Source organism: Zosterops lateralis, assembly GCF_965231275.1.
Source record: "Zosterops lateralis genome assembly, chromosome: Z".
NCBI lineage: Eukaryota > Metazoa > Chordata > Aves > Passeriformes > Zosteropidae > Zosterops > Zosterops lateralis.
Window position 1 is genome coordinate 16,746,337 of NC_139800.1, and position 24,232 is coordinate 16,770,568.

Genomic DNA, 24,232 nt, shown 5'->3' on the forward strand with positions numbered 1-24,232 from the left:
AAGAGGTGAGGGAAAGAACAAAATCAAGTATCCAAAACCTGTGTTGCCAAAAAGACATAATAGGTGGCAAGAGAGATATCAGTGTAATCAGAGGAAATTATTTAAAGGAAATTTCTCATTTTTAAGAGTATTTACTTTCTCATGAAAGTAAGTCAAATACAATCTCAAGAAGCAGATGTTGTCTGATTTGATGCTATTTTGGAGCGTGAACATTGAATTACCTGTGCTCTTTGTGTGCATGGAGAGGAAGAAATGTGAGCACTCTCTTTTTTAGGAGCCTTCTCAGGTTTCTGTCAATGATAGCATTTGGATTATGAACCAGATTTATGGTCAGAAGATGCTCACTGTTAGCAGATGCCATTTCGCAGGCTCAGCAAAGCTGCCTGGGATCATCACAGCCTCTCACTAGTCCCAGAGCTATTGGCTCACAATTCTAGTGCTTCTGATTGCCCCAGGAGATATGACTTGGATGCTGATGACAAACTCAGACAGACTGAGCTGGTGCTGGAACAAAATACACCCCAAACTATTCTTGGCACATTGATTTTATGCTTAGAATCAGATATACCTCTTGCTATTTTTTCCTCTTTTTTTCCTTCCTTCACATTTTTGTCTGCTAGTCCCTAAATTAAGATGAAAAATAGCTATAACAGTACTTCTGAGACTAGTGTTTAACTAAATGCAAGATCAGGTAGAGATCTCTCATGCATCTGAACACACAGCACTGAGCTTGCAGAGTGAAAAGAAAAGATGCAATACTAGATTTGTTTGCACAGTTCAGAGAAAAGCAAAGACTTGAAAGAATTTTCCTTTGTGGAATTTGGGTAATAGACAGTAGCTACAGCTCTGCCCTAATGAGTTTTATTTTCAAGTGATTAGGTAGTTAATTTGTCTTCAAATTATAGTTGGGCATAAAATAAAAAGGTATATATGATGCTAATTTATATGTTCTAGAATATTCTATACGATCTTCATATGTGCAAACACACAAACAAGAAGACCATGGCAGTCTGCATACTACAGCACTTGACCTGCACCATGCAGGCTCTAGTGGTGTGTCCAGTCTGCTGCTGAAGTTCTAAATTCTGATGATCTTAAACCATATGTTTTAGGTGCTTGCTCAATCCTGATGTAAAGATTATTTTTAAAAACTGTTAGGTTTGGTGTTTTTTTTTTTTTTTGGTTGGTTGGGGTTTTTTTTTGTTTGTTTGTTTGCTAGCCTTTTTTTTTATTTTGTTTTTTGTTTGTTTGTTTGCTTGCTTTTTTGTTTTTGGTTTGTTTTTTTTTTGTTGTTTTTTTACTCTTGCTCTGCCAAAAATTAGGAGCTGATTTAGTAATATTTGTAAGTTTGTGTTGAAGTTCTTCCATTAGTCCTGCTGGGTTTTAGCCTGATAGGTGAAGGGAGCCTTCTTCTATTATAGAATTTATGCTATGTGTCTCCTAACAAAACACTGTGAGATCATGTTTACAGTTTCGTTTGACTGAACAAATAAAACTAACTTTTCTAGAGGCTTGTTGTGAGAGGTTTTTAAAGTTTTAAGCCTTTGCACCATTTAAAATTTTCAGTGCAGTGCACAAATGTTCAACAGGGTTGTTTTTTTTGGAATGTGGTATATCACAAACAGTATCACTGCCTTCCTCCTTCACCTTTTCTACTGTGTACAGATGAGAGGTTTAGACCACATTTGAAAAAAAACCAGACACACCAGCTGAATCTCTCAGTCCTCAGCATGATCCTTTCCACTTTCACATCTATAATGCAAAAATGTTCCTCACACTTCTGTTTGGCTTTGAGTGCCTGCAGGAGTTCTGGTGACCTGACCTGCTCTGGACAAGCAGTGGGAATGGCTCTGGGCATGGAGAGCAGTGCTGCTGCTCCAGGCCCACCCTGCTGCTCCTGCAGCAATGGGCAAACTGGAGAAGGAGCCTCTCCACCCTGTGCTGTGTCCTGGCCTTGCTGCCCTTCTTCTGGTTTCCAGCAGTGTTCATCTTACATTTGCCTATGTAAAATCTGCCTTGTTTAGAGCCTGCATTTGATTAACTTAACTTAAAGGTGAGCTTTTAGAATAGGTAATCTGGGACTCTCAGAAAGCCCCTGCTGTCCATGTACTGCTGCATCACGCTGCCTTCTGAGTGCTGGCTGCATGAAGCCTCCAAGGAAATCTGTCAGGAGGTGGTTTGCTTGGGAAGAAGTGGGAGGCTATCTGCACTTGGCAGTGTCTCAGAAAAAGTTACTTCACCTCATCCTACACAAACAATTACAGGACATTAAAGAAGTTACTAAGTAAGAGGGAAAACTCAGGAGGGCAGCATGTGTTAAACTTCTCTTAAAGAACATTTTCTTTAGCAAAACTGAGCTTGTGATGACCGTGATTGTGAATGTGCTCACACTGTTTGGAGAGCTAGAAATATAATTACAGCTTGTTTTTTCTTATTTCTTTACTTTTCAACACAGTATTGAGAATTTGAAAAGTGGAATTAACTGATACATTGTTCTAAAAGGAACAGGAGCTGGTCTTTGTTGGCAGGAGGGAACTTTGAGAAATTGCATGTGGGTACTTTTCTATACACCAAACATATTAGTATGAATTGAATAATGAGTAACCTAATCAGATTTGTAGCCAAGCTTGCCTGTCATACTGTGATAATTACTAGCTACCCAGGGCCTTAGTACCAAGCAGATCTCTTCCCACCTCCCAACCTGTTCTATTTTTTAGAAGTGAGGTTTTTATGGGGAAGAAACAGTGCTTAGGCAAGGCACTGATCTTAGCTCAATCCAGTGACCAGAAACACTTCCCAGTACAGGCACTGCCATATTCCATAAGCGGTTTCTTAACATCTTCAAATGGCAACATCTTTGGCCTGAGTGAGGAACAATTCATCATGGTCATGGAGTACTGGCAATATCAACACTAGTTGGCTCCCCATGGAAGCAATTATAGCCATGTTCAAAAGTACAAACCAAAATGATTCTCAAGAGTATTTCACAGGTGATAAGGACATGTAAGAGGAACAAGATCAAATAATTGTTTAAAATCCTCTCTTGTTGTATGAAAATTTTATTTTTTTATAGAAAGGACAAAACAAAGTCATTCCAGGTCTGAAAGTTGGTCATTAGACATGGAATGCCATTTCTGGACTGATGGCCTACCAGTTCGGCCTTCTTCCTGTCTGAGAAGCTGCTTCAGAGAGGTGTTTTGGAGAAGTCTTCAATGATCTGTTGTCAACTCTGCATAATTTTTTTTTTTTATTTCACTCAGGAGAAGGGAGGATTGGACCAGATGATCTCCAGAGGTCTCTTCCAAACTCAGCTGTTCTGTGAATCTCTGAAAATAAATTTTCTGTTCTGTATTACACTGAACAAGAAGCAGATTCTTTGTGCTCAGTTTTTAATACTTTGTACTGCCGTTCTAGGCTGTGTCCTAGATTGGTCCAGTAGCTGGTGAGTCTGTTGAAGTTGTGCTCAAGTATTTGATGTGGATGGAGGGGCTTCAGCTGAGATGTTTTGGTTGGGAAATGCTGAGTTCCACCTATGACAGAAGTAGCATTAAAAACCCAGCCAGAGGTCGGCAAAATATAATACAAAATAGTTCTGCTCACCCTTGCAAGCAAGCCATGTTAAAATGTTTGCATGGTGATTGCTGCACTCCTGCCTGGTTTTTCCAATTGTCCCTTTTGTCTGCAGGACAGTCTCAATAAAGCAGTACAATCCAGACTCCCAGTGCTGTATTCCCAGGCACAGGACCAGAGTGCAAATTACCTTTATGTGCAATTCCAGTGGCTGGCCCAGAACTCACGTGGTGGTAGAGAGAAGATGCAGGAGGAGGGGCTATCACTTCTGGGAAGTTGTCAGGGAAGAAGGAACCAAACATTTCCTTTCCACACATTGTAACCAATGTCTTCAAGGCAGAATGAGATACAAGTACAAGAAGAGTGCAATTTCTTGGAATATATCAGCATATATGTGTGTATATATATATATGTATATATATGTTGTATGCATGTACATGTATGTCAATTTTTAATGTCATGTAAGTGTTCTCAGGACTTGCTCAGTATCTGGATTTTGGCTTTACCTGAGATAGTGTGTGCCTCTCTTCCCGTGCCTTTAGATTGTGGACTTCTGAATGTGAATTTGTGACTAAGCCCTGTGACCTTCACTTGGGATCAGGGACACACAGCTGGTGATGAACACTGGAAGAACAGCTGGAAAGTGAGGCAGTTACCTGTGGGGACACTTGGACATTGGGCAATCTATAATCCCTCTGTTTCTCACAGTTTTGGTTTTGTTTGCCTGTGTAGTGTTTTTATCAAATAAAGCTGATACCACCCAGGCAATTTGCATGCTAAAGGGATGTTAAGTCTGTTAAGTCTGAATTACATTGCACTTGGCAGAACCTTTTGACTTCCTGAGATGTTCTGTGGCTTTGATGAAGTGAACACTGCTCAGCCATCTCAAAAGAAGGCAAAACACAATATTGAGGTGCATTAACTCTAGTGTCATGACTAGGCTTTGCTCTTCCTTGAAGTGGCAGTGCAACTAGCTGACAATTCATAGGGCTTCCCCCTTGACTGATTGATTTTTAATGTCAAAAAAGACACAAACAGACCAAGTGAGATTGAAAGAACATCTGCATTGAACTCCTGTGTACCAGAGGTCATGAATTTTTTCCTGTTGAACCTGTTCTCTACATCATCCAAGAAACATCTTACCTGCTGTCAGTCACTATAGAGACTTCACTGATAAGGATGTCTTTAAAGAAATTATGTGGCACTGCACGTGACATTTCAGCAATAGTCACAAAGGGATGACATGTCCTAAATGTGGAAACACAGCAGGTAAAGCTTTTAATGACATCTAAAGTACTAGTAAAGCATTCCACTTCCAACAACTATTGGATAATTCCTAGCACAGAGACAAGAGATCCATGGAAGAAGAGGAAGAGAGCAAAGCATGCTAAAGCCTATGAACTGTTGTTTCTATTTGTTTGTGGTTTTTTTCTGATACTTGTGGATCTTCAGGGTGTGATTGTTGCTGTTGGGAGCATATTGGTCAGTGCTGTTCAATTCTAGGTGCTGTTTACAAGGCTGTATTTGCCAAGGGTGGCCAGAGCTGACAGGGAAGCAAGGGAAGGGACAGCAAAGTTCAGCTACACTTGTCGGCTTTGTGAATTATGTATTTAAGCTTAGCCACCAAAAATAGTAGATTTATCATGCCTTTGAGTAAATCTCCAAGAGACAGAAGACACAATTCTGAACTAAAATGCACTCTCCCTTAGGGACTTCCTTCACCACCAAGCCCAATTATGTTTTAAATGTGGGGGTTAGCCCTCCAGGGAAGCCATAAATTTGTCTGTAGTGAGCTGTAGTGGGTTAAATATTCCCAATTGCCCTTTTACAGGAATCCAGTAAAGAAAACAGTACACAGCTCTCCCTAGTGAAAATACTAGCAGGTATTTTCTAGCAATCTAAATGATACTGCACAATTTATTCTTTAATATCTAGTTTGTGAAAATTTAGTGTCTCAGTGGTTGAAATGGGCCAATTCTGTTCTTTGAGTCATGGATGATGTAGACGTTTTAAGTGTCTCTTGATAATTTCGTATGGAATAATGGAATGCTTTGAGTTGGAAAGGATCTTAAAAATCATTTGTTCCAACCCCTTTGCCAAGGTCAGGTACATCCTTCACTAGACCAGATTACAAATGCTATCCAGCACTTGGCCTTGAACACTTTCAGGGATAGGGTATCCACAATCTCCTTGGGCAACCTGATCCACTGCCTCACTGCCCTCTGAGTAACACTGTCCTCTTCTTGACATATAATCTAAATTTCTCCTCTTTTAGCTTAAAACTGTTCCTCATTGTTCTATGGCTGTCCATGTGAAAACTTGCTCTCCCTCTTCTAAATTAGACCCCTTTAGGTACTGGAAAACTCCTATTCAGCAGCTTTCTCTTCTCTAAACTTAACAACCCCAGCTTTCTCAGCCTGTCCTCAGAAGAGGAGTGCTCCAGCCTTTTCATCATCTTCATGATCAAAGATGCTGCTCTGGACTAAATCCAGCAAGTCCCTGTCCTCCCTGTGCTGGGACCCCAGCTCTGGATGCAGAGCTCCAGGTGGGTCTCACCAGAGCAGAGCAGAGGGGCAGAATCCCCTCCCTCCCCTGCTGCCTACGGGGCTCTGGATGCAGCCCAGGACACGTTTGGCTCTCTGGGCTGTGAGTGCCATGGCCGGGGCATGTCCAGCCTCTCACCCACCAGCACCCCCAAGTCCTTCTGGGCTGCTCTGGGTCTGTTCATGCCCAGCCTGTGCTGATACCAGGGGTTGTCCCTACCCAGGTGCAGCACCAGGACTTGCCCTTGTTCAACCTCATCAGATTCCCAAGGGCCACTTTTAGGGCTTGTCCAGGTCCGTCTGGATGGCATCCCATCCTACAGGAGGTCTGCCCTGTTCTTTAGTGGACCAGCTTTCTCCATGCTTTCTTTTGCTGCTGATGTATCAGCAGAAGCTGTCTGTTGCCTTTCCCATCTCTTGCAGGCTTCCCATCCCAGCTGTGCCCTTCCTAACTCCCTCTGTGCCTTCGTTCTCTGTTCCTCCCTGGCAACCCGTCCTTGCTAAAACCTTCTGTAAAGCTTTTTAAGTTTGTTGCCACTCAGAAGCTACCCTTTCAGCAAAACTTGCCTCCTGCCTTGCCTCCTTGTTTCTTCTCATTCTGTTCATATGCTTTAGAGAAGTTGCTTCTCAAGATCAGCCCTTTCTCCTGAGTCTCTTGGCATTTAAGGTAATTGAGTTCTTCCAGGCTACCACTTACCAATTTCCTGAACAAGCCAAGACAGTTGCTCTGAAATCCAGGATCTTTATTCTGCCTTTGCCTTCATTGCTTTCCTGAGTATTTCAAATTCTTATTTCTCGTCATAGTCACTCAGTCTAAGGCTGTCATCAGCCTTTATGTCCCTATCCATTTCTTCCTTAGTTCATACAACATCAGCAGTGCAATTTCACTGCTTGAAGGAATACCTGCAGGAAAAAAAGTCTCTGATGGTCTCTGGGTTTCCTGCACTCTGCTGTTCTGCTCTGCCAGCAAATGTCTCAAAATTCCCCCATGAAAATGTGTAATTATGAAGTTTCTTCCTGTTGTTTAAAGGCTTCATCCACTTTCTCTTCTCGACTGGGCAGTCTGTAGCATGTGCACACCATGCTAACCCCTTGTTTGCTACCCACATCATGCTGATCCATGAGTCTTCATCCTTGACTTCTTGGATATGTTGGGTTGTTGAAATAGTGGGAAAAACAGTGTGTAATATTTCAAGAAAATTTTAGACTCTTAGTAAACTGGTAAGAAAATATGTATGCACATGAGAGGAATATCATCTTTTGCTCCCTGAATGACTTGGGGTGAGTAATTTCCCCTCTTTGCTTCTCCAGGTCTCAGACTGTGAAGTCTCTGTGGTACAGACCTACCATAACAGAGACAGATGATCTCTGGAAGCACTGCCACCTTCCGAAGATTGCAGGCATCATTGCATTTGTATTCCTAAATGTAATTTGCATGCTCTCTTCATGGAGGCTGAAGTTTGGTTATATAGAGAACCTGCAAGAACACTTTCCAGTGAAAATATAGGAGGGGAATATCCCCAAGCACAAAAAAAAGATTTGGAAGGAAACACGGTTGCTGAAAGTATGTTTGTACAGGATTATCTCTTTACCAGAACTATAGTGATTTTGGACACGACATTGGAAAAGATCATACCCTAATTTGCACTGTTAAGTGTAAGGATTTTGAATTTCTGTGAGTTACACAAGTAAGCTCTCTGGGACAACAGTGCAGGATTAAGGCAAAAGGAAATATTAGATGGGTTCATGATGGAAATAAATATTTAATTGACCTGGACAAATTATAAATGTGGAAAGACAAAATATTTGCTGTATTTTTTTGTTCAGGAGGGATCTTTACATACTTCTGAACAGCTAACCTCTGCTTAATTTTGTGTCAACCAAGTTAAGCCTTATTTCTTTCTGGTATTATGCTGTATGGCTTCCTTGTTTAGGTTACAAAACATGGAAATTCTCAGAGCATTGTGCAGTTTTCTCATTACTATCCACATAGGAATACCTATTTTTAGGCTCAAATATATGCACAAAGACTTTAATGAGAAAAAAAAATTCTGACCTATCCTGCTTGCAGTGTTCAGGTGTTTCTAACTGTGATGTTTACACACACACACACACCCCACACACACCTCTGTGTTTTTAATTATCAGTAGCTATAAGCCACCTTTTGATAGGTTGTTCACCTTAGTTTTCTGCTGTGAGAATTGTGCTGCCTGTCTTGACTAAAGTAGTTTTAAGTAGTTTAAACCAATATGTGCCTACTGGCAGTGCTGGGGTCAATTTAGCTTCTACCGTTTCTCCAACTTCAGGTTGCCCATGTCTGCAGATAAAAGATAAATGGTTTAATTAGTCTTAATACCATTTTGAGCCTACTGCTCTAATCAGTTGATCATGTTTACATGGGTACTTAATCTGGCACAAACCTTGACAAAAATAAAAAGGACTTCAATGGATAAAGGGTGGGGAGGGAGTGCAAAATCCATCCCTTCCCAGTATCAGTAGCTATGCCTTGTTTTAGACAAGACCAGATTTACTTTGATTTCTACATTACTGCAGGTTACACTGAGCAGAACATTTAATGCATCTCATTGATTTTCCCTGTAATACTGTTGATACACAGGTCACAACTCTAATAATTTGTTTTATCATTAGAATTCTGTATGCAGATCTTGTCCCCAAGGATATCAATGTGTAACCAGATACTGCGTGATCTAATCAGGTTCTGCAAGAAATATATTATCACTTCAACACTTAGCAGTAGGAAGCTTCATCAAAATGGAGAAGTTATCTAATATTTAAAACAAAATGAAATTCAAAGAGTCAGCCACAAGAAACAGGTGTGCATAAAATTTAAAGACATTTCCCAGATTAAACAAAGCCAAATCCAAGATGTGTCTAAGATGATTTGTCATGACTTCATTTATTGTTAAAGAAGAAAATGTTATAGCTGCTGCTTCAGTTTATGGCATTTATTCCAGTTCAGGTAAAGTAGCATCACTCTCAGAAATGACTGACTAGCAGAATTTTATTGATGTGATACTTGCTACAGCATGTGTGCTTTAGAAAGTAATTTTGAAAAGCACCTGCAAAAGCATTGGTGACAGGCAAGACTAGTGCTCTGAACTCATTTTGATGTAGGATTTGGTTTTCTGCTAGTACTGCAGTCCATTTCCAGAAAACAAGTCCTGCTGACCTTGAAGGAGTTTCGCAAGCAGTGTGTCTCAGGCTGAGCAGCAGACCTGCTTGCTGCTGCAGGTCTGACCAGCAGCATCTATGGCTGGAATAGCAGGAGTGTGGCTCTGCCAGCAGCTGGACGGTGTTTCTGTGTAAACTGCCAGGTGCCAGGTTCAGCCGGGTAATGGTTGACAAAGGTGTTAAGCATCTCCTAGGGTCAGCTCCTCTCTCCATAAAACTGCTTTCATGTTGATGTCTGAATGCTGAGCATTATTAATTGTGGCTTTTGTTTTGAGATCGTGGGGTTTTACAAATGGATATATCTTGAGATGGAGAATTTTGTATAGCAAAGTGCCATACATATTTGTATTCAAATTTATGTTGTAGAAAATGGTAACTCCTTTACATAGGCATGTTAAGTTTTATGTCCCATTCCTGTGAAGATCATGCAGCAGAGTTTCTGAATTTTATCAGTGGAATGCAATGCTGTTCTTGGCTCTATCTATTGTACTTATTTAACAAAGGAAAGTAAGAATTTTAGAAGTAAATTTAAGAAGGAAACAGCATTCATTTACCTTGTGGTTGACCAGATGAGACTTGAAATAAAAATCAGAAAGGTTATGTTCCTTGACATTTTTCCAACTCCTATTTTTTCTGGCTATAAAGATGTGTGTGGAAGGATGTTGTTTTGTTTTGTTTTTTTTCCTTTGGTTCTACAAACTAGACAGTGCACGATTCAGTGTGTAGGGCCAAACTCTCCTCCTTGCCTCGAGGGATTTATTGTGTGACTAGCTTTGCTACCAGAATTGCTTTGATGTTCAGAGACCCCAGGTTCCTTGAGCCTAAAGGCATAAGTAAGAGCTGGAAGAGAGTGACTGAGCATCCAGACAAGTAGTGAAACAGACTTTCTTTCAACTTCCTACAAGGTGTTGTTGGGGCAAATCCTGCCAGACAAATGTACTACTGTTGAGAGAAAGGGCAGGGGAGGTTGTTGGTGGATGTTGGTACAGGTCAGAAAATTATTTTCATTGAGAAAAAAACCACTAAAGGCTTTTAATATATGATACTGATAATTTTTCTCTATTGTGTTTTTAGGGTCTCATGACTCTTTTAGCTTCTACATTGATGAAGCCTCTCCAGTTGGGCCTGAACAGCCGGAGACAGTCCAGAATTTTGTGTCAGTTTTTGGGACTGTGGCTAAAAAGCTGATGAGGAAGTGGTTGGCTACCCAGACCATGAACTTCACCAGCCAGCTGGGGGCAGGTATACGGTATTTTGATCTCAGAATTTCCACCAAGCCCAGAGACCCAGACAATGAACTCTACTTCGCTCATGGTTTATTCAGTGCCAAAGTCAAGGAAGGTCTGGAGGAGATCAATGCCTTTCTCACTGAGCACCCGAAAGAAGTGGTCTTCTTGGACTTCAATCATTTCTATGGGATGCAGAAATGCCATCATGAAAAGCTTGTCCAGATGCTCAAAGACACATATGGAAACAAAATGTGTCCTGCTATATTTGCCCATGAAGTCAGCCTCCAGTACCTGTGGGAAAAGGAACACCAAGTGCTAGTGTTCTACCACAGTCCAGTGGCTGTCGAGGTAGCCTTTCTGTGGCCAGGCCAGATGATGCCAGCTCCCTGGGCAAACACAACAGATACAGAAAAGTTGATTCAGTTCCTGCAGGCATCAATCACTGAAAGAAGAAAGAAAGGCTCTTTTTTCATATCTCAAGTAGTGCTGACGCCAAAGGCTAGTACGGTGGTGAAGGGGGTTGCAAGTGGTCTCAGAGAAACGATCACAGAAAGGTGAGTTTGTGGCTAGTGAGGTGTGCTGGCTGTGCTGAATGTGTGTTGGTAGTGCTGTTTTTCCAATTCCTTGTAAAGACACTCTAGCAGATGAATTTCTTCCATGCTACTGTGGGCTAGTCAGAACTTGGCATAATCCTAAAAAGTTTTAAGAGAAACACACTGAAGGACAAGCTTTTGCATCTTGAAAGAAAATCTGCCACTGAAGCATAATGAGATATTAGAGGACTGGCTTAACTTTCTCTTTTTTTCTGAATGAAGGTTTTGCTAATTTGTTTTTTTTTTTTTTTTCCCCAAATGTGGTTTCTTACCATAAGCACTGGATATTGTGTCTAGGATTTCCTTACTGGAAAATCTTACCTGTATGATCTAGACAAATCTATCTGTATGATCTAGATAATTTAAGTGTTTATTTGTGCATCAGGGTTCAGATATTGGATTTAAAAAAAATTGTCCTGTCTCATCAGCAAAGCCTGATGCTGCAGAATTTGCCTTTTCACACCTCAAAGATGCATGGTTTCTCTGTCTTTATACCATCACACATTGTATCAAAGATAGCAAGACACTATTAGAGAGAATTTGATTCCTTGAAGTCTTTATTCATTTATCATTATCTCTCAGGAAAGAGGTGGCAGACCATTGCATAGGTTCTGTACATGCAATACTTTTTTGACAGGCCATTAGTTGTTACATTACAAAAAATGCCACCTGTGCAAGACATGATTATTTATACCATTCTGACTTTGATAAATCACAGCCAGTTTTGAGCTTAAAGGCATATATATGTGATTATGTTCTTGACAACTCAGTAGGAAAACTGAAACTTAATGCCCAAATACAAGAGCCATTTTCTTTTTCTCCTTAAAAATAAAGAAGGGTTGCAGAGTGTGAAAAAAAATTACAGTGGGGGTCAGTGGCCTGCTAATGTTTTGCTCTTTGCGCTTTTGTGCCTGTGACAGGAAGGTCTGTTGAGAGCATATCCCCTTCTATGGGGGTGAAAGATGCAGTGTCTGCAAAGAAAACATGCCTCATATTTGTGAAAAGTTGAGCTGTTTTTACGTCATCTTTTCAAAGCAGCTGTTAACTTGAAAAAATAGGTAAAAACTTTTCCTGACATGGTAAAACACTGACATAGAAGGTTTTATGAGCAGTGGAATGTGATTTAGAAGTGCTTGTGTGACTGAACTTGCAGCTGGTGGTATGTCCTTCATCTGTGTTTCATGGGCTCCATTGGACTGGGGAGTCTCCCTCCCTCCTGAGTCTGAAGATCACTCCTCTATACTAAAACACTGCTTTGTTGATGGATTTTACCAATAAACACCTTGTTGTTAAGGGATTTTTTTCCTCTGGTAAATATCTTCCTGAGTGTTCTTTAGAACATGAAGGAGCACAATCAGGAAAATAACATGTTGTTCTTAAAGCTTGTTGTATCAATAAAATAGCCATCAAACCCCATTTTCTTCATCTTTGGCTTATAATGTGCTTTTTAGAAGCTGTTTATAAAACAAAGACTTGAACTAGATGCTGAATAGGTTTGACCGAGATTTGAATGTCCAGATCCATTGAACTATTAGTATGCCTTTCCCAACAGCAAATCTTGAAGTTGTATCTTCAAAAGTCAATAAATAATTGGGCTGAAAAACCTGGAAATGTTTTGCCAGATTTCGACTGAGATTTTTCACATTATCCCCAAGTGTGTAGTCACGTCTGCTCCATGAAAAGTTGATTCCTTTTTTGCATAATTCTTTTAGCCATTATGAGAGAAATAGACCTTCAAAATAATCTCCAAGGCTAATATTTAGTCTTCCAAGTGTGGCATCTCATTTTGAATTTTATTTTTAATACAAAAATACACAGTAGGAAGAAACAGGCTTGGAATTTATGATAATGTAGATAGAAACAGCCTGTATTTTGAATTAACTGCTCTAAAAGTAAACATCAAATATATGCAGAAGTGCCTCTCATTTTACAATGATTCTGTTAAAAATAAATAGGCAAACAATTAAAAGATGAAGTACAATTTACAGAGTAGAATTTGCACAGTTGTTTTCAGTGTCTCACTGTCTTAATATTTCAGTAGCTTAAAAATATGTAATCCATACAAAAGGTACCAAGATGCACATTCCAGCTGTGCTGTGTTTGCCACTTTGAGCCATTGCTCAGTAAAAATATTATTTTTGTCTTTTTCAGAATAAATACGCAGATCAAATTCCATCTTTGTATCCAGGTAGACAACATATGTGCTTTTGTTGCTAGTTACTGCATAGACTGTTTTCTCCTTATTAAGAAATGCTGGTGAAGAGCCTTGCATTAAGAATGCAATTATCTTGCTTTTGGAAGCACTTTGTAACCATACTTGGATGGGGTTCTTCCCTCCCATTGAACTTTAAAAGATCTGAATGCAAATGAATAAGGTTGAATTTTTCAAATAGTTCTGATGTGGAGGTTTGTTGTTTGGGTTGGGTTGGGTTTTTTTTTCCTAAATTAACTATTACATTAAAGAAATGTTCCTTTGGCATTTTCAAATAAAACCTGTAGCAATTTCTTTTGTTTTGTTTCTCCACCTGTACAATGGCCTTTTATATATTGACTTGGCTTTGAAAATAGAGCAAAGCTTAGATCTTCTCAGATGCAATACAGCATACCAGGTTTTGATCTCTGGAGTTGTTTGTTAGTCATGAAATTGTTTATGATTTGAAGAGCTACCTTAGAGAAAGAGCATAGTTTCCCTCAGTCACAGCATTCATTGGACTGGGAAATCTGTGAGCAGACTCCATGCAGCAATCCCATCCAGACTCCATTATGCTATTTTGCAGCTTATGTTGGGAAAAAGCACAGTGAAATATTCCTCTGTTGCCAGGATGGTTGGTTTAATGGCTTTTCATCATTATTGCCAGTGGTGGTGGAGGTCCACATGCACACTGCAGTAGAGCAGCCTTCCAGGGCAATACATTTCAGAAGGATAAGGGATGTTATTCCTTAACCTGTTCCCTAGAGGACAGATATGCAAGCTGTGAGGCCCAAAATAAACTCAATTAAAAACAAAAACAAAAACAAAAACAAAAACAAAAAACCCAACCCAACAACAACAACAAAAAACCCCTAAAACCAGCAAACCAAAAAACAAACCCCAAAACATTTTCATGCTCCTAAGACTCAATTCAGTGAAGATATACCAGGAGTTTTCTACTGATAATGTTTTATCACAGGCTTTGCTGTTATCACAGGTAATGTTCTGTGGTACGGTAATTAGAAAGGAAGAGAAAATAAAAGTTATGAAGCTTTCTGTCCTGCACAAATATGAGAGGGCAAAGCCATTTCTTGTAAGATCTTCCTAGGACCACAGTTCATTGTAACAAAACTTGGTAACACAGATTTCACCTTTACTACTTGAATGAGGAGAATCTCTTGCATGTGTGCACATTATGTTTCTTGGATTTGATAAAAACCTTTGAGGACTATCAATGTGTTTCCAGGTTTAACATTCTGTCACACATACAGTTGAGATGCCAAGAAATTCTCTTTGATTAGCAAACACTATATGCCAAATGAATTACATTTGCTGTGCTCATTGAATTAACTTCACAGTGAGGCAGCTGCCTTCAGTATATCTGAAAGGTGGTTGTGAGACACCCTTTTGATTAGAGTAAAGCTGTTCCTAATAATCTCGTTTCCTTTCTGATTTGCAGCGAAATTACTAATTTTATCTATGACACTTGAGACAAGCATGATACTCTCTTTGTTGTCTCTGTCGTTTATTAATATAGCAGAAGAATAGATCTTCTTCAGTGGATGCAAAAATCCTGTGGTTCTTGTAAAGCTTTCAAAAAATAGAAAGTAAACACATACCCTGCCAGTTGTCACTTGATTTCCAAATTAATCTCTAAGGATAATGTTCCCTGTGGCTCTCATATGACTAAATCCTTGCCTACCATGCTAAAGCTTCCTCCTTAGCAACCAAACCAAATTTAAAAAAAAAAAAAAAAATCCTGCACATTAGAATGAATCTTTTGAAGTGGAGGTAAAGCATCCAATCCACACTATTAACAGAAGGGGTAGTAAGTAGGCCACAGAAACTGTCAGGAGAAAATCCATCTCTGGGTACAGTCATGAACTAAGCAGAATCAGATCTAGCTAGAGAATAGATGGATATTGTATGAAAAATGATCCCTGAAGGTGCAAGAAGTGGGATTTTTTGAGTCAGTTACTGATGGTGCCACGCCTCTGTCAGCTGAATTTTTGACTTTCTGTGTGGCAGGAAGAGTGGGAATTGATCATATTTTAATCCATTCTTCATACTGATTGATGCCATTCTTAAACTATTTTATATGAAAAAGAAAAACAACAGAAATGGCAACTGTAATTTCCTAATTTGCTGCATCCTTCCTGATTGTAACCTTGATGTCTGTCTCTGTTATAGGCTGCAGGAGAGTAGCAGGCTCCAGTAAGCTGGTTCTGATTTTAGGACTTGAGAAGCTGATGTGTCAGCTCTTTAGCTGCTGAGAAGTGAGGGGAGACTCTGAGGGAAGACTCAGTCCCTCACTAATGTTTTCCTTGGGACACAGCTATCTTTTGTTGTTGTTGTTGTTGTTGGTTTGGGTTTTTTTTTTTTTTTTTTTTGTTATTATTTCCTGATCACAGAAGGCACAAAATGGCATTCCTGTATATTAGTAGGCTGTTCAAAAGAACTCTGGGGAATCCAGACAAATCTTTAGTGTTTCTGTTCTTCCTCAAACTATCCTTAATTACTTTTCCATTCTTTCTACACAAGAGGCAATCTCTGTTTGCACACAGAACAGCACAGGGAGATTTCATTGGAACACTCTATCTGCCATGTCAACAGGTCTGCACAATGAAATCCCCACTGGGCTGTGTATGTGTAGTGGCATTACATTACTGGACCCTCTGTCTGCATGAGAATTTTGGTATAGCATTCCCATAGGAGGGGCTGTGTGGTTGTGTCTGATGCCTTTGGTCATGAACTTGGAACAGTATTACATTGTCACAAAGTACAGGAGCAAAGATTTTTAGTAACTTTGCTGAAGTATTTATCTACATACCCATATGGTATTTGGTGGAGGAAGAAGATGAGCATAGTCATCACCATAGTGATCAGTGGCTTGGCTTTTGGGTGTTTGTTTGGGGTAGTTATCTTGATGTTTTCTTGTGGCAGGTGTGGGTGTCTCACAGTTTTTCCGTCTGTTTGGTGTGCTTGTGAGTTTTATCCTGTTGGGCATCAAAACACCTGCTTACAGTTACTGTGTGTTCTGTGTGACTACTTGTAAATATACTTCATGTTTTCCTGTCATCACACTCTGGGCACAGTGTGACCTTGCACATACAGACAGCAGCAAGTGTTTTACATCACAAAAAAGGAAATGTTCATTCTGTCAGCTCCACTGCTGTAAGCTGTCTCTATCATCTACTTGTCTCAAAGATTTCACACTTCAATCTTTACGGCTGCTGTAGTGAAATTGCAAATGTCTCATTAAGTCAAGGGTTTTCTTTGATCTTTCTGTATTACTCAGATCACTAAGAAAACTCAAAACCTAATAGATGCTAACAAGTGTCAACCCCAGGGAAAATGCATTTGCTAATATTGGGCCTGGGTCTGTGTAGCTGCTTTTACCTCATTGTGAAGGAAATGGTTCTTTGATGGATTGATCCTTCTGCTCTTCATTTATAAGGTACAAAATGAGCACAGAGGTTTACACAAACAAGCTTTTCCAGATGTATTCACAAGGTGGTGTTCAAGTTGGTAATAATTTTCTGTAAAACAAAGATATTTTACACAAATGCAAGCAAATACAAACTCAGTAGATATAACAATGTCCATGTCTCTGTGTTGAGTTAGCTCTTGCATGCTACAAACCATTGCTTTCAGGTCTGTGTAAGTAGATCCATAAGCACATCCTTGTCAAAGTTTAAGCAGAGAACTGGACAGTTCTCATGAACTAACATGCTCATGATATGTTTGGAAATTTGAATTTTTAAACCTCTGTAGCTTCTCCACAGTTCTAGAGGGGTAGGATGTGAATAGAAATGTCAAAACAAAATCCTATCAGCTCTTAAAACCATGCTGAACATGCTGTATCATTTCTGATGGGTTTGAGCAATTCTCAGCAGCCTCTAAAACCTTAGAGGGCTTTCAAATGTAATCTGGAGAGACTGCATCCACACTGTCCCTGAAGAAGTCACCTGCATATCCCCAGCTTCTGCAGTGGGTATCTCCACTTGGCTGTTAAGAAAGATTTAAGACAGGAAGAGGTGTTTAAGGAGCCTTAGAGACAGAAACCCCTTAAATCCATTTTCAGGAGATACACCAAGCTTGCAATTAATTTAGTTAAATGCTTCTATGTGTTTACAAACAAGTAGCCTTTGTGGGCTGAATGGGCAGTTGGCCATGCAGGCTACAACCAGAGATAAGTTGGATAAAGCATGCAGAGGAAGCAGTAGGGATTCTGGCACACTGCTGCTACGATTGTACAAAAGAGATCACTGCAACAGAGGACTGGAAATAGTGAAAGCAGCCAGGCCAAAGGTCTTGTTGATGTACCACCTTCTGTATCATGGAGAATTTGCATAAACCGTAAAAATGCCCATGCTTTTCTGCTCTTAAAGCAGAGGTGATACAGGTTTTTCCCTAGGAATATGGTCATGTCTGGGTTGCAATATAGTTTTTTCTCTGAAGACCCACTGTCACTGTGAAAGATGCTGGTTTCATGAATACACATCCTGCAAATATCTAGCCTTTTTTTATTGATCTTTTCCTTAAAACTTTATTTTTAGGCAAGCAAATGTTTAATAATTATATTTTTCTCCAGGACAATTTTTTTTTTTTTGAGGGGGAGTGGAGAGCTAGGTCTAATATACAAACTTGATGTAGTAAAAAATTATAATAAGAATTTTACTGTAATTATAATATAATTGTATGTATTGTCCTGGGCTGTACAGCTGCCCTAGAGAGCATAGCCTTTTATATTAAAATGTCTTTCAGTATTTATTTCAGACACTAAGAAAAATAATAAAAGACATATCTATAAGATGCTAAAGGATCATACAGTGGGATTTGACCTTTGGCAATATTTTAATACTGTAGCTGTTGATCTGAGGGTTTTTGTAGCTAAGCAACTGTCATCCAGAATGTATTATATCATAAAAGAGTATTAAGATATGAAAGAGTAAGTACTTAGAGTGAAATAGGAGCCATGGTGAGATGCAGGCACTTTCCTACTGAACATTCTTGTTTTCAGAGCAATACCATGAAGGATGAACCTTACCATGATTTGTTCCATGGTGGGGTATTGAAACCTGCACCCTGCACTCTCAGTTCTGTGAGCAGGCACTGTTGTATAGCAAATCAACTATGAAATTAGATCTTGGGTAATGAACACATTAATTTTGCTGCTGGACAGCAAAGAGGGACTACCATGGATCTTTATCCCTTTCTTATTTGGATTTAGACTCAAAGACTCACTAAGCTTGGAAGAGATCTCCAAAACCACTGAGTCCAACTTTTGACCGAATACCATCATGCCGAGTAAACTGTACCACGAAGTGCCATGTCCAGTACTTTCTGGACACTTCAGGGATGGTGGTTCCAACACCTCTTTGGGGAGTCAGTTTCCAACCCCTAACCACCCTTTCAGTGAAGAAATTCTTCCTGATGTCCAATCTGAACCTCCTCTGGTGCACCTCGGGTCCATTTCCTCATGTCCTGTTGCTGGTTGCCTTGTAGAGCAGGTCAACCCCACCATGTTACAACCTGTACAGCCTTGTAGAGATCAAAAAGTTGACTGCTGAGCCTCTTTTTCTGCAGGCAAAATAACCCCACACCCTCAGCCACTCCTCTTTTGACTTACTCTCTAGACCCTTTCTCAGCTCTGATGCCCTTCTCTGGACTCACTCCAGCATCTCCATGTCATTTTTGGAATGAGGGGTCCAAAGCTGGGCACTGGATTCAAGCAGTCTTGCCAGTGCCCAGCACAGAGGGACAATCCCTGCCCTGCTCCTGCTGCCCACACCATTGCTGATCCAGGCCAGGATGCCCTTGGCCTTCTTGGCCCCCTGGGCACACCCTGCCTCATGTTCAGTCACTGTCACCAGCACCCCCAGGTCCTTTCCAGCCACTCTGTCCCAGCCTGTGGCCCTGCCTGGGGTTGTTGTGACCCAAGGGCAGGACCTGGCACTTGGCCTTGTTGAACCTCACACGATTGGCCCTGTCCCGATCCCTCTGCAGAGCCTTCCTGCCCTCCAGCAGAACACTCCAACCCAACCTCTTTACATACTCTCATGTCTGAAACTGGCTTCTTTGCTTTTACAGTGAGACCTGTTCAAATTACAGCTCTGAGGCAAGGCTATAATCCCAAATGATTCCTGCAGGTATGGCAGTGCACTGTGTTTTTTGAATAATGGGGAAGGAGTAATTTTGTCCAGTGTGTTCAATGCTGTTTCCCAGGGTTTGAGTGGGTATTGAAAACTAACTCATCTCCTTGTGAGCGAGCTTTTTTCTCAGAGCTAAGTTTGTTACGATTTGTCTTGGATTTGCACGTCTTACCAGAGAAAAGCAACTACAGGGGTACCCCCCTGTTCCCTGCTTTTGGCTGAGGAAAATGCTGGAATTGTGAGGACTTGGGTCCTCACAACTTTTCATACTCTCTCAGCTGACCTGTCCAGCTGTGGGGTCAACCACCCCATGTCAGGAGGAGGATCTACTACTTCTGCTAAAGGAACACTGTTCTCACATCTTTTCCTTAGACACCTTTCTTCACCTGTCTCCTCCCACATGCACTTTTTACTTAGATTTGCTTTTTTCCTCTAAGCTATTGCAAGTAGTCAGCCAAGCAAGCTCCATTTCTATTTTAGGCATATGTGAGGTGCTGGTTAGGGTTTGGGTAATTAGGGTAAAAATATAAATCTGAAGCCAGAGTGTTACCAGCCTTTAAAGATGGTAAAGATTTAGGAGAGGATGTTTTGTACCCAGGGATGTGGTTTCAGGCTGTTGTCAGATGTCACGCAGGTGGTCCTGAAGCTCATTGCTGGAATGTCATAAAGGTACTTTGTGCTGTCCAAGACTGGTGCTGTTTCCATGAAGAGTAGGAGCATATGGCACGGGGAATATCTGTGCCCAGTTTGGTCCATCTGTTAAGCATCCTTCTGCTAAAGGTAAAGGATAGGACTCATCTGAGAGGTGAGCAAGGTCACTGCTGTGGCACTGCAAACATGAGCCACACTCTTGCCCTGTTTTCACACCAGGCACAGTGAGTTCTTCTGAGCCTGTCACTAATTGCAGCTCCGAACATTTGGCTGATAATGATCTGTCTTGCCTAGTGGCATTTGCTGCTGGCTTCCTCTCTCCATCAGACAGTGTTTCACTGCTGTTGGTGTCTGGCTGTGCTAGAACAAGAGAGACATAAATCCAGCTGAATAGTTTTCTCTTGGTGGAAAGCACCCTCATTTGAGCTCTGCAGTCTGAGGAACATTTGTGGAGGCGTTAATCCATATGATGAACACCTGGTTTGTTTGTTTTGTTTTTTTCTTCTAAGCTATTTCTCATAAGAAATACAGGTGGACTGTCTGAAAAGTACTTTTCAGCTCTGGAAGGACATTGCTTTGTCCTTTAGTAACTGGAAGTATAAGTATCCAAAGGAAAGCTACAAAGATGCTGAAGAGTTTAGAGGAGATACTCTGTGAAGAGTGGCTGAGTTCACTTGGCTTGTTCAGCCTGGAGAAGTCTCAGAGGAGACATAGCAGACTGGATCTTTGTCACAAGGGGAAATGTAGAGGCAGGCACTGATCTCTTCTCTCTGTTCACCAGTGACAGGATGATGGGAATGGCATGAAATTGTGTTTGAGGGGGCTTAGCTTGGATATCAGGACAAGGTTCTTCACCTGGATGGTGGGCAGGCATTGGAACAAATCCCCAGGGAAATGATCACAGCACCAAATGTGATGGAGTCCAAGAAGAGTTTGGACAATGCACTCAGGCACATGGTGTGACTCTTGGTGTTCTCTTGTGTGGAGCTGGATTTCTATGACCTTTGTGGGTTCCTTCCAAGTCAAGATATTCTGTGATTCTGTGAAATCATGCATTGGATGGACTGACACCCAGAATTAGTTACTGTAATTCCCTTTCAGTAACTTTCTGGATTCCCATCCTACTAACAGCCAGCACTGACCATACCAGCTGCTCAGCTCTTCTGAGAAGAGAGGGTGTATCTCTGGAGATACAGACTCACGTCTGCTTGTTGAAGTGTGTTTTTCTCCAGGCCACTCTGTGAACTCATGTTGTCTCTTAAATAACTCATCTCTGCTGATGCACATTATGCTAGTGCACTGGGTCATGCTGACAGAGGTTGTGCTGTCCAGCAGATCTACCCCAGTCTGTGCTGAGGCAGAGGTGTGCAAGGTCTGTCTGCCTGCTCTTTGATGCAAGACAGGTGCTTAACCAAAACTGACCACCATCAGCCTGTGCTGTGAGAGGTTTATTGGAGGAAGAGGACTGCAGCAGCTCCTTGATGAATGTGCAGCTTGGTCTGTATTCTGCAAGAGGCGTGTGAGCCACTGCAGGCACTCACAGGCACCCTGTATGGCTGAGGTGGCAGGTCTGCTTTTCCTTGTGCTGATGAAGTAACATTACTCAATGGCACGATGATGGAGAAGGGAATGACTTCTCGTGGGAGCCTCTCTTCCCAGATATCTCAAGAGAATTGATATTAAAGCAGGGGAGGAAAACCACTATAAGAGGGAGATTAGATTTGTGTTCTTTTTAGGAACTTGGTAGTATGTAAGTCTGTATGTGTGTATGTATGTATGTATTATGTATGGTCTTACATACTACACACATATGTATGTATGTACATATATATGTATGTATGTAGTATTGTAAGACCTGATGAGATGCATCCTAAAGTCCTGAGAGAATTGGCTGTTGGAGTTTCCAAGCTGCTGCCCACGGTGTTTGAAAATTGATGGCTGTCACGTGAAGTCCCAGGTGACTGGAAAAAGGGAAATGTTGTACCCATTTTTGAGAAGGGTAGAAGGGTGGACCCTGAGAACTCTGACCTGTTGGCCTCCTGTCTGTGATAGGGAAGATGATGAAAGAGTTCCTCATGAAACTTACACTAAGTCACATTCCTCATGAAAGTTGCACTCAAGCACAGGGAGGACAGGGAAGTGGTTCAAGACAGTCATCACAGCTTTTCTGAGGGGAAGTATTGCCTGAGAAACCCAGTAGGCTTCTGTGATGGAGTGACCACATCAGGGGACAGGGGATGTCATCTGTGTAGGGTTGTGTAAAGCCTTTGACATGGTCCCCCACAACATACTTCTCTCTAAATCAGAGAGAGATAAATTAGATGAGTAGACTTTGGTGAATGAGGAATGGCTTGGATAGATATTCAGAGTGTAGTGGTTAACAGCTTGGAGTCCTCCTGATAGACATCAGTTACAAGTTGTGTCCCTCAGATGACTTTTAAAGATCCATTTCAATCCAAACAGTTCAGTTATTCCATGATCTCTTTGCTAAAGTGTTTCTCAGCCAAGTACTTCTTTAGTCTTCTCTCCATGGGGATTTTACTTTATTGCTGGTGGATCCTCTGTTGTCCCCTGGTAAATTTTTACAAGATATATAATGTATTTTTTAGTCTACCTTTCCCCCGATGGTTGGCAACCATGGTTCATTGGTGTGGAGTTCTCATTAAATAAAATATGAGATCAATTCAAAAGTTATCAGTGTTACGGGAAACATGAGACTTCTCACAATGTCTGCCTATTAGTAGTGCTGATTAGAACCAGTAAGAGTGCTCCAAGTCACAAAGTAATTTTTTTGTTTTAAAGCTTATTTGAGATAACATCAGTGGTATATTGTTTAATATTTTATTTCCTTTGTTAAGAGTTGGGTCTATAGTTGTTTGGTTTTTTTAGATATGACATCATGGGCATATTTCTGTAAATTTTTTCAACCCAGAGATTACAGAGCCATTTGTTCTTTTTCCCATCAATGCTGCTTTTTATTGAAAACTACAGGTATTTTAAAGTGTACGCTTTTTTTTTTTTTTTTTTTTTTTTTTCTCCCTCCCCAGGAGGGTTCCTTTCAGGTTTTTTTTTTTTTCTCCAGGGAAAAGTCTATTTTATCAAAATACTTTATGTCAAATTTTGATTTCAATTTTTATTCCCATTAATTCTGTCTTGTCTTTAGATTTATGTTACACTCTTAATTGCAATATTTAATGCTGTTTCTATATTTCTATGTTCAGCTTTTCATGTTTTTATTCAGAAATGAGTTTTGGACTTTATTTCATGGAAAGGCCAACATTTTGGTTTTGCTTTCTAATATGAAAAAAAAATATCACATTTTGAAATGCTGGAGTTTAATGGAACAGCAGTTCTTGGTTTCAGAATCTTGGTTTCCCATCTATTTAGTACCACAGTGGATGTCTAGCACTGAAGCATCCAGCCTTTGCCTGCCCCTTGGTATCACAGTTGATCAAGTGACAGTCTTTTTCTCTCATTCTCAATATCCATTTTAGCTTTGCTCATGACTATTAGAACCTACAGTTTCATCTGCTACCTATAAGGTGAATACCACCAGCCATGCAAAGCAAAAGTATTATTAACAGTATTAATTAACATGGTGTGCACAATAATAAACACTGTAGAAGGAAAGAGTTCTAAGTAATACTGTAGCACATTTCAGGGTCCTTTACTTTTTTGCACGAGAAATAAATTAGAATCTGTCCTTAATTATTCTCTAAGAAAGTTCAACTGCTTTATTTTGGCTAGAATTGAAATGACCAAACTGCCTTCTCTAAAATCTAAAATTATTTGAACTCAAGGCAGACAGCATATTGGCAGATGTAGTCTAGAGGCAGTGATTCAGGACTTTGCAATGTGGAAGAGTCTGACTCAGCTTTTTGACTGATCCGAATCTTGCTGTCTGTCATGTTGTGCTGCCATTGATGGTATCATCTTGACTTTTCAAGACTGTTGGCTATAACATTGAGTTAAAAGAAAAGATGAGTATTATTGTTTGATTACAAAATGTTCCAGTAATAAATGTTTAAAAGAGTGGCTCATAGGTCAGCAGAATCACCTAAAAGAATGAAAGAAGCAGATATTATTTCCTCCAGTGCCTCCCCAAAGT

The 24,232-nt window shown here is 40.4% G+C and overlaps 1 protein-coding gene across 1 annotated transcript in view; it reads left to right on the plus strand.

Annotated features, from left to right (window-relative positions):
* PLCXD3 (phosphatidylinositol specific phospholipase C X domain containing 3) overlaps positions 1 to 24,232 on the plus strand; it is a gene marked incomplete at its 5' end in the record, with an annotated part of 71,453 nt that overhangs the window by 36,479 nt on the left and 10,742 nt on the right. Inside the window, one exon of the mRNA XM_083884481.1 lies at positions 10,380 to 11,088. Within this exon, the coding sequence (XP_083740607.1) occupies positions 10,380 to 11,088 (709 nt within the window). The remainder of the gene's footprint in view (positions 1 to 10,379; positions 11,089 to 24,232) is intronic.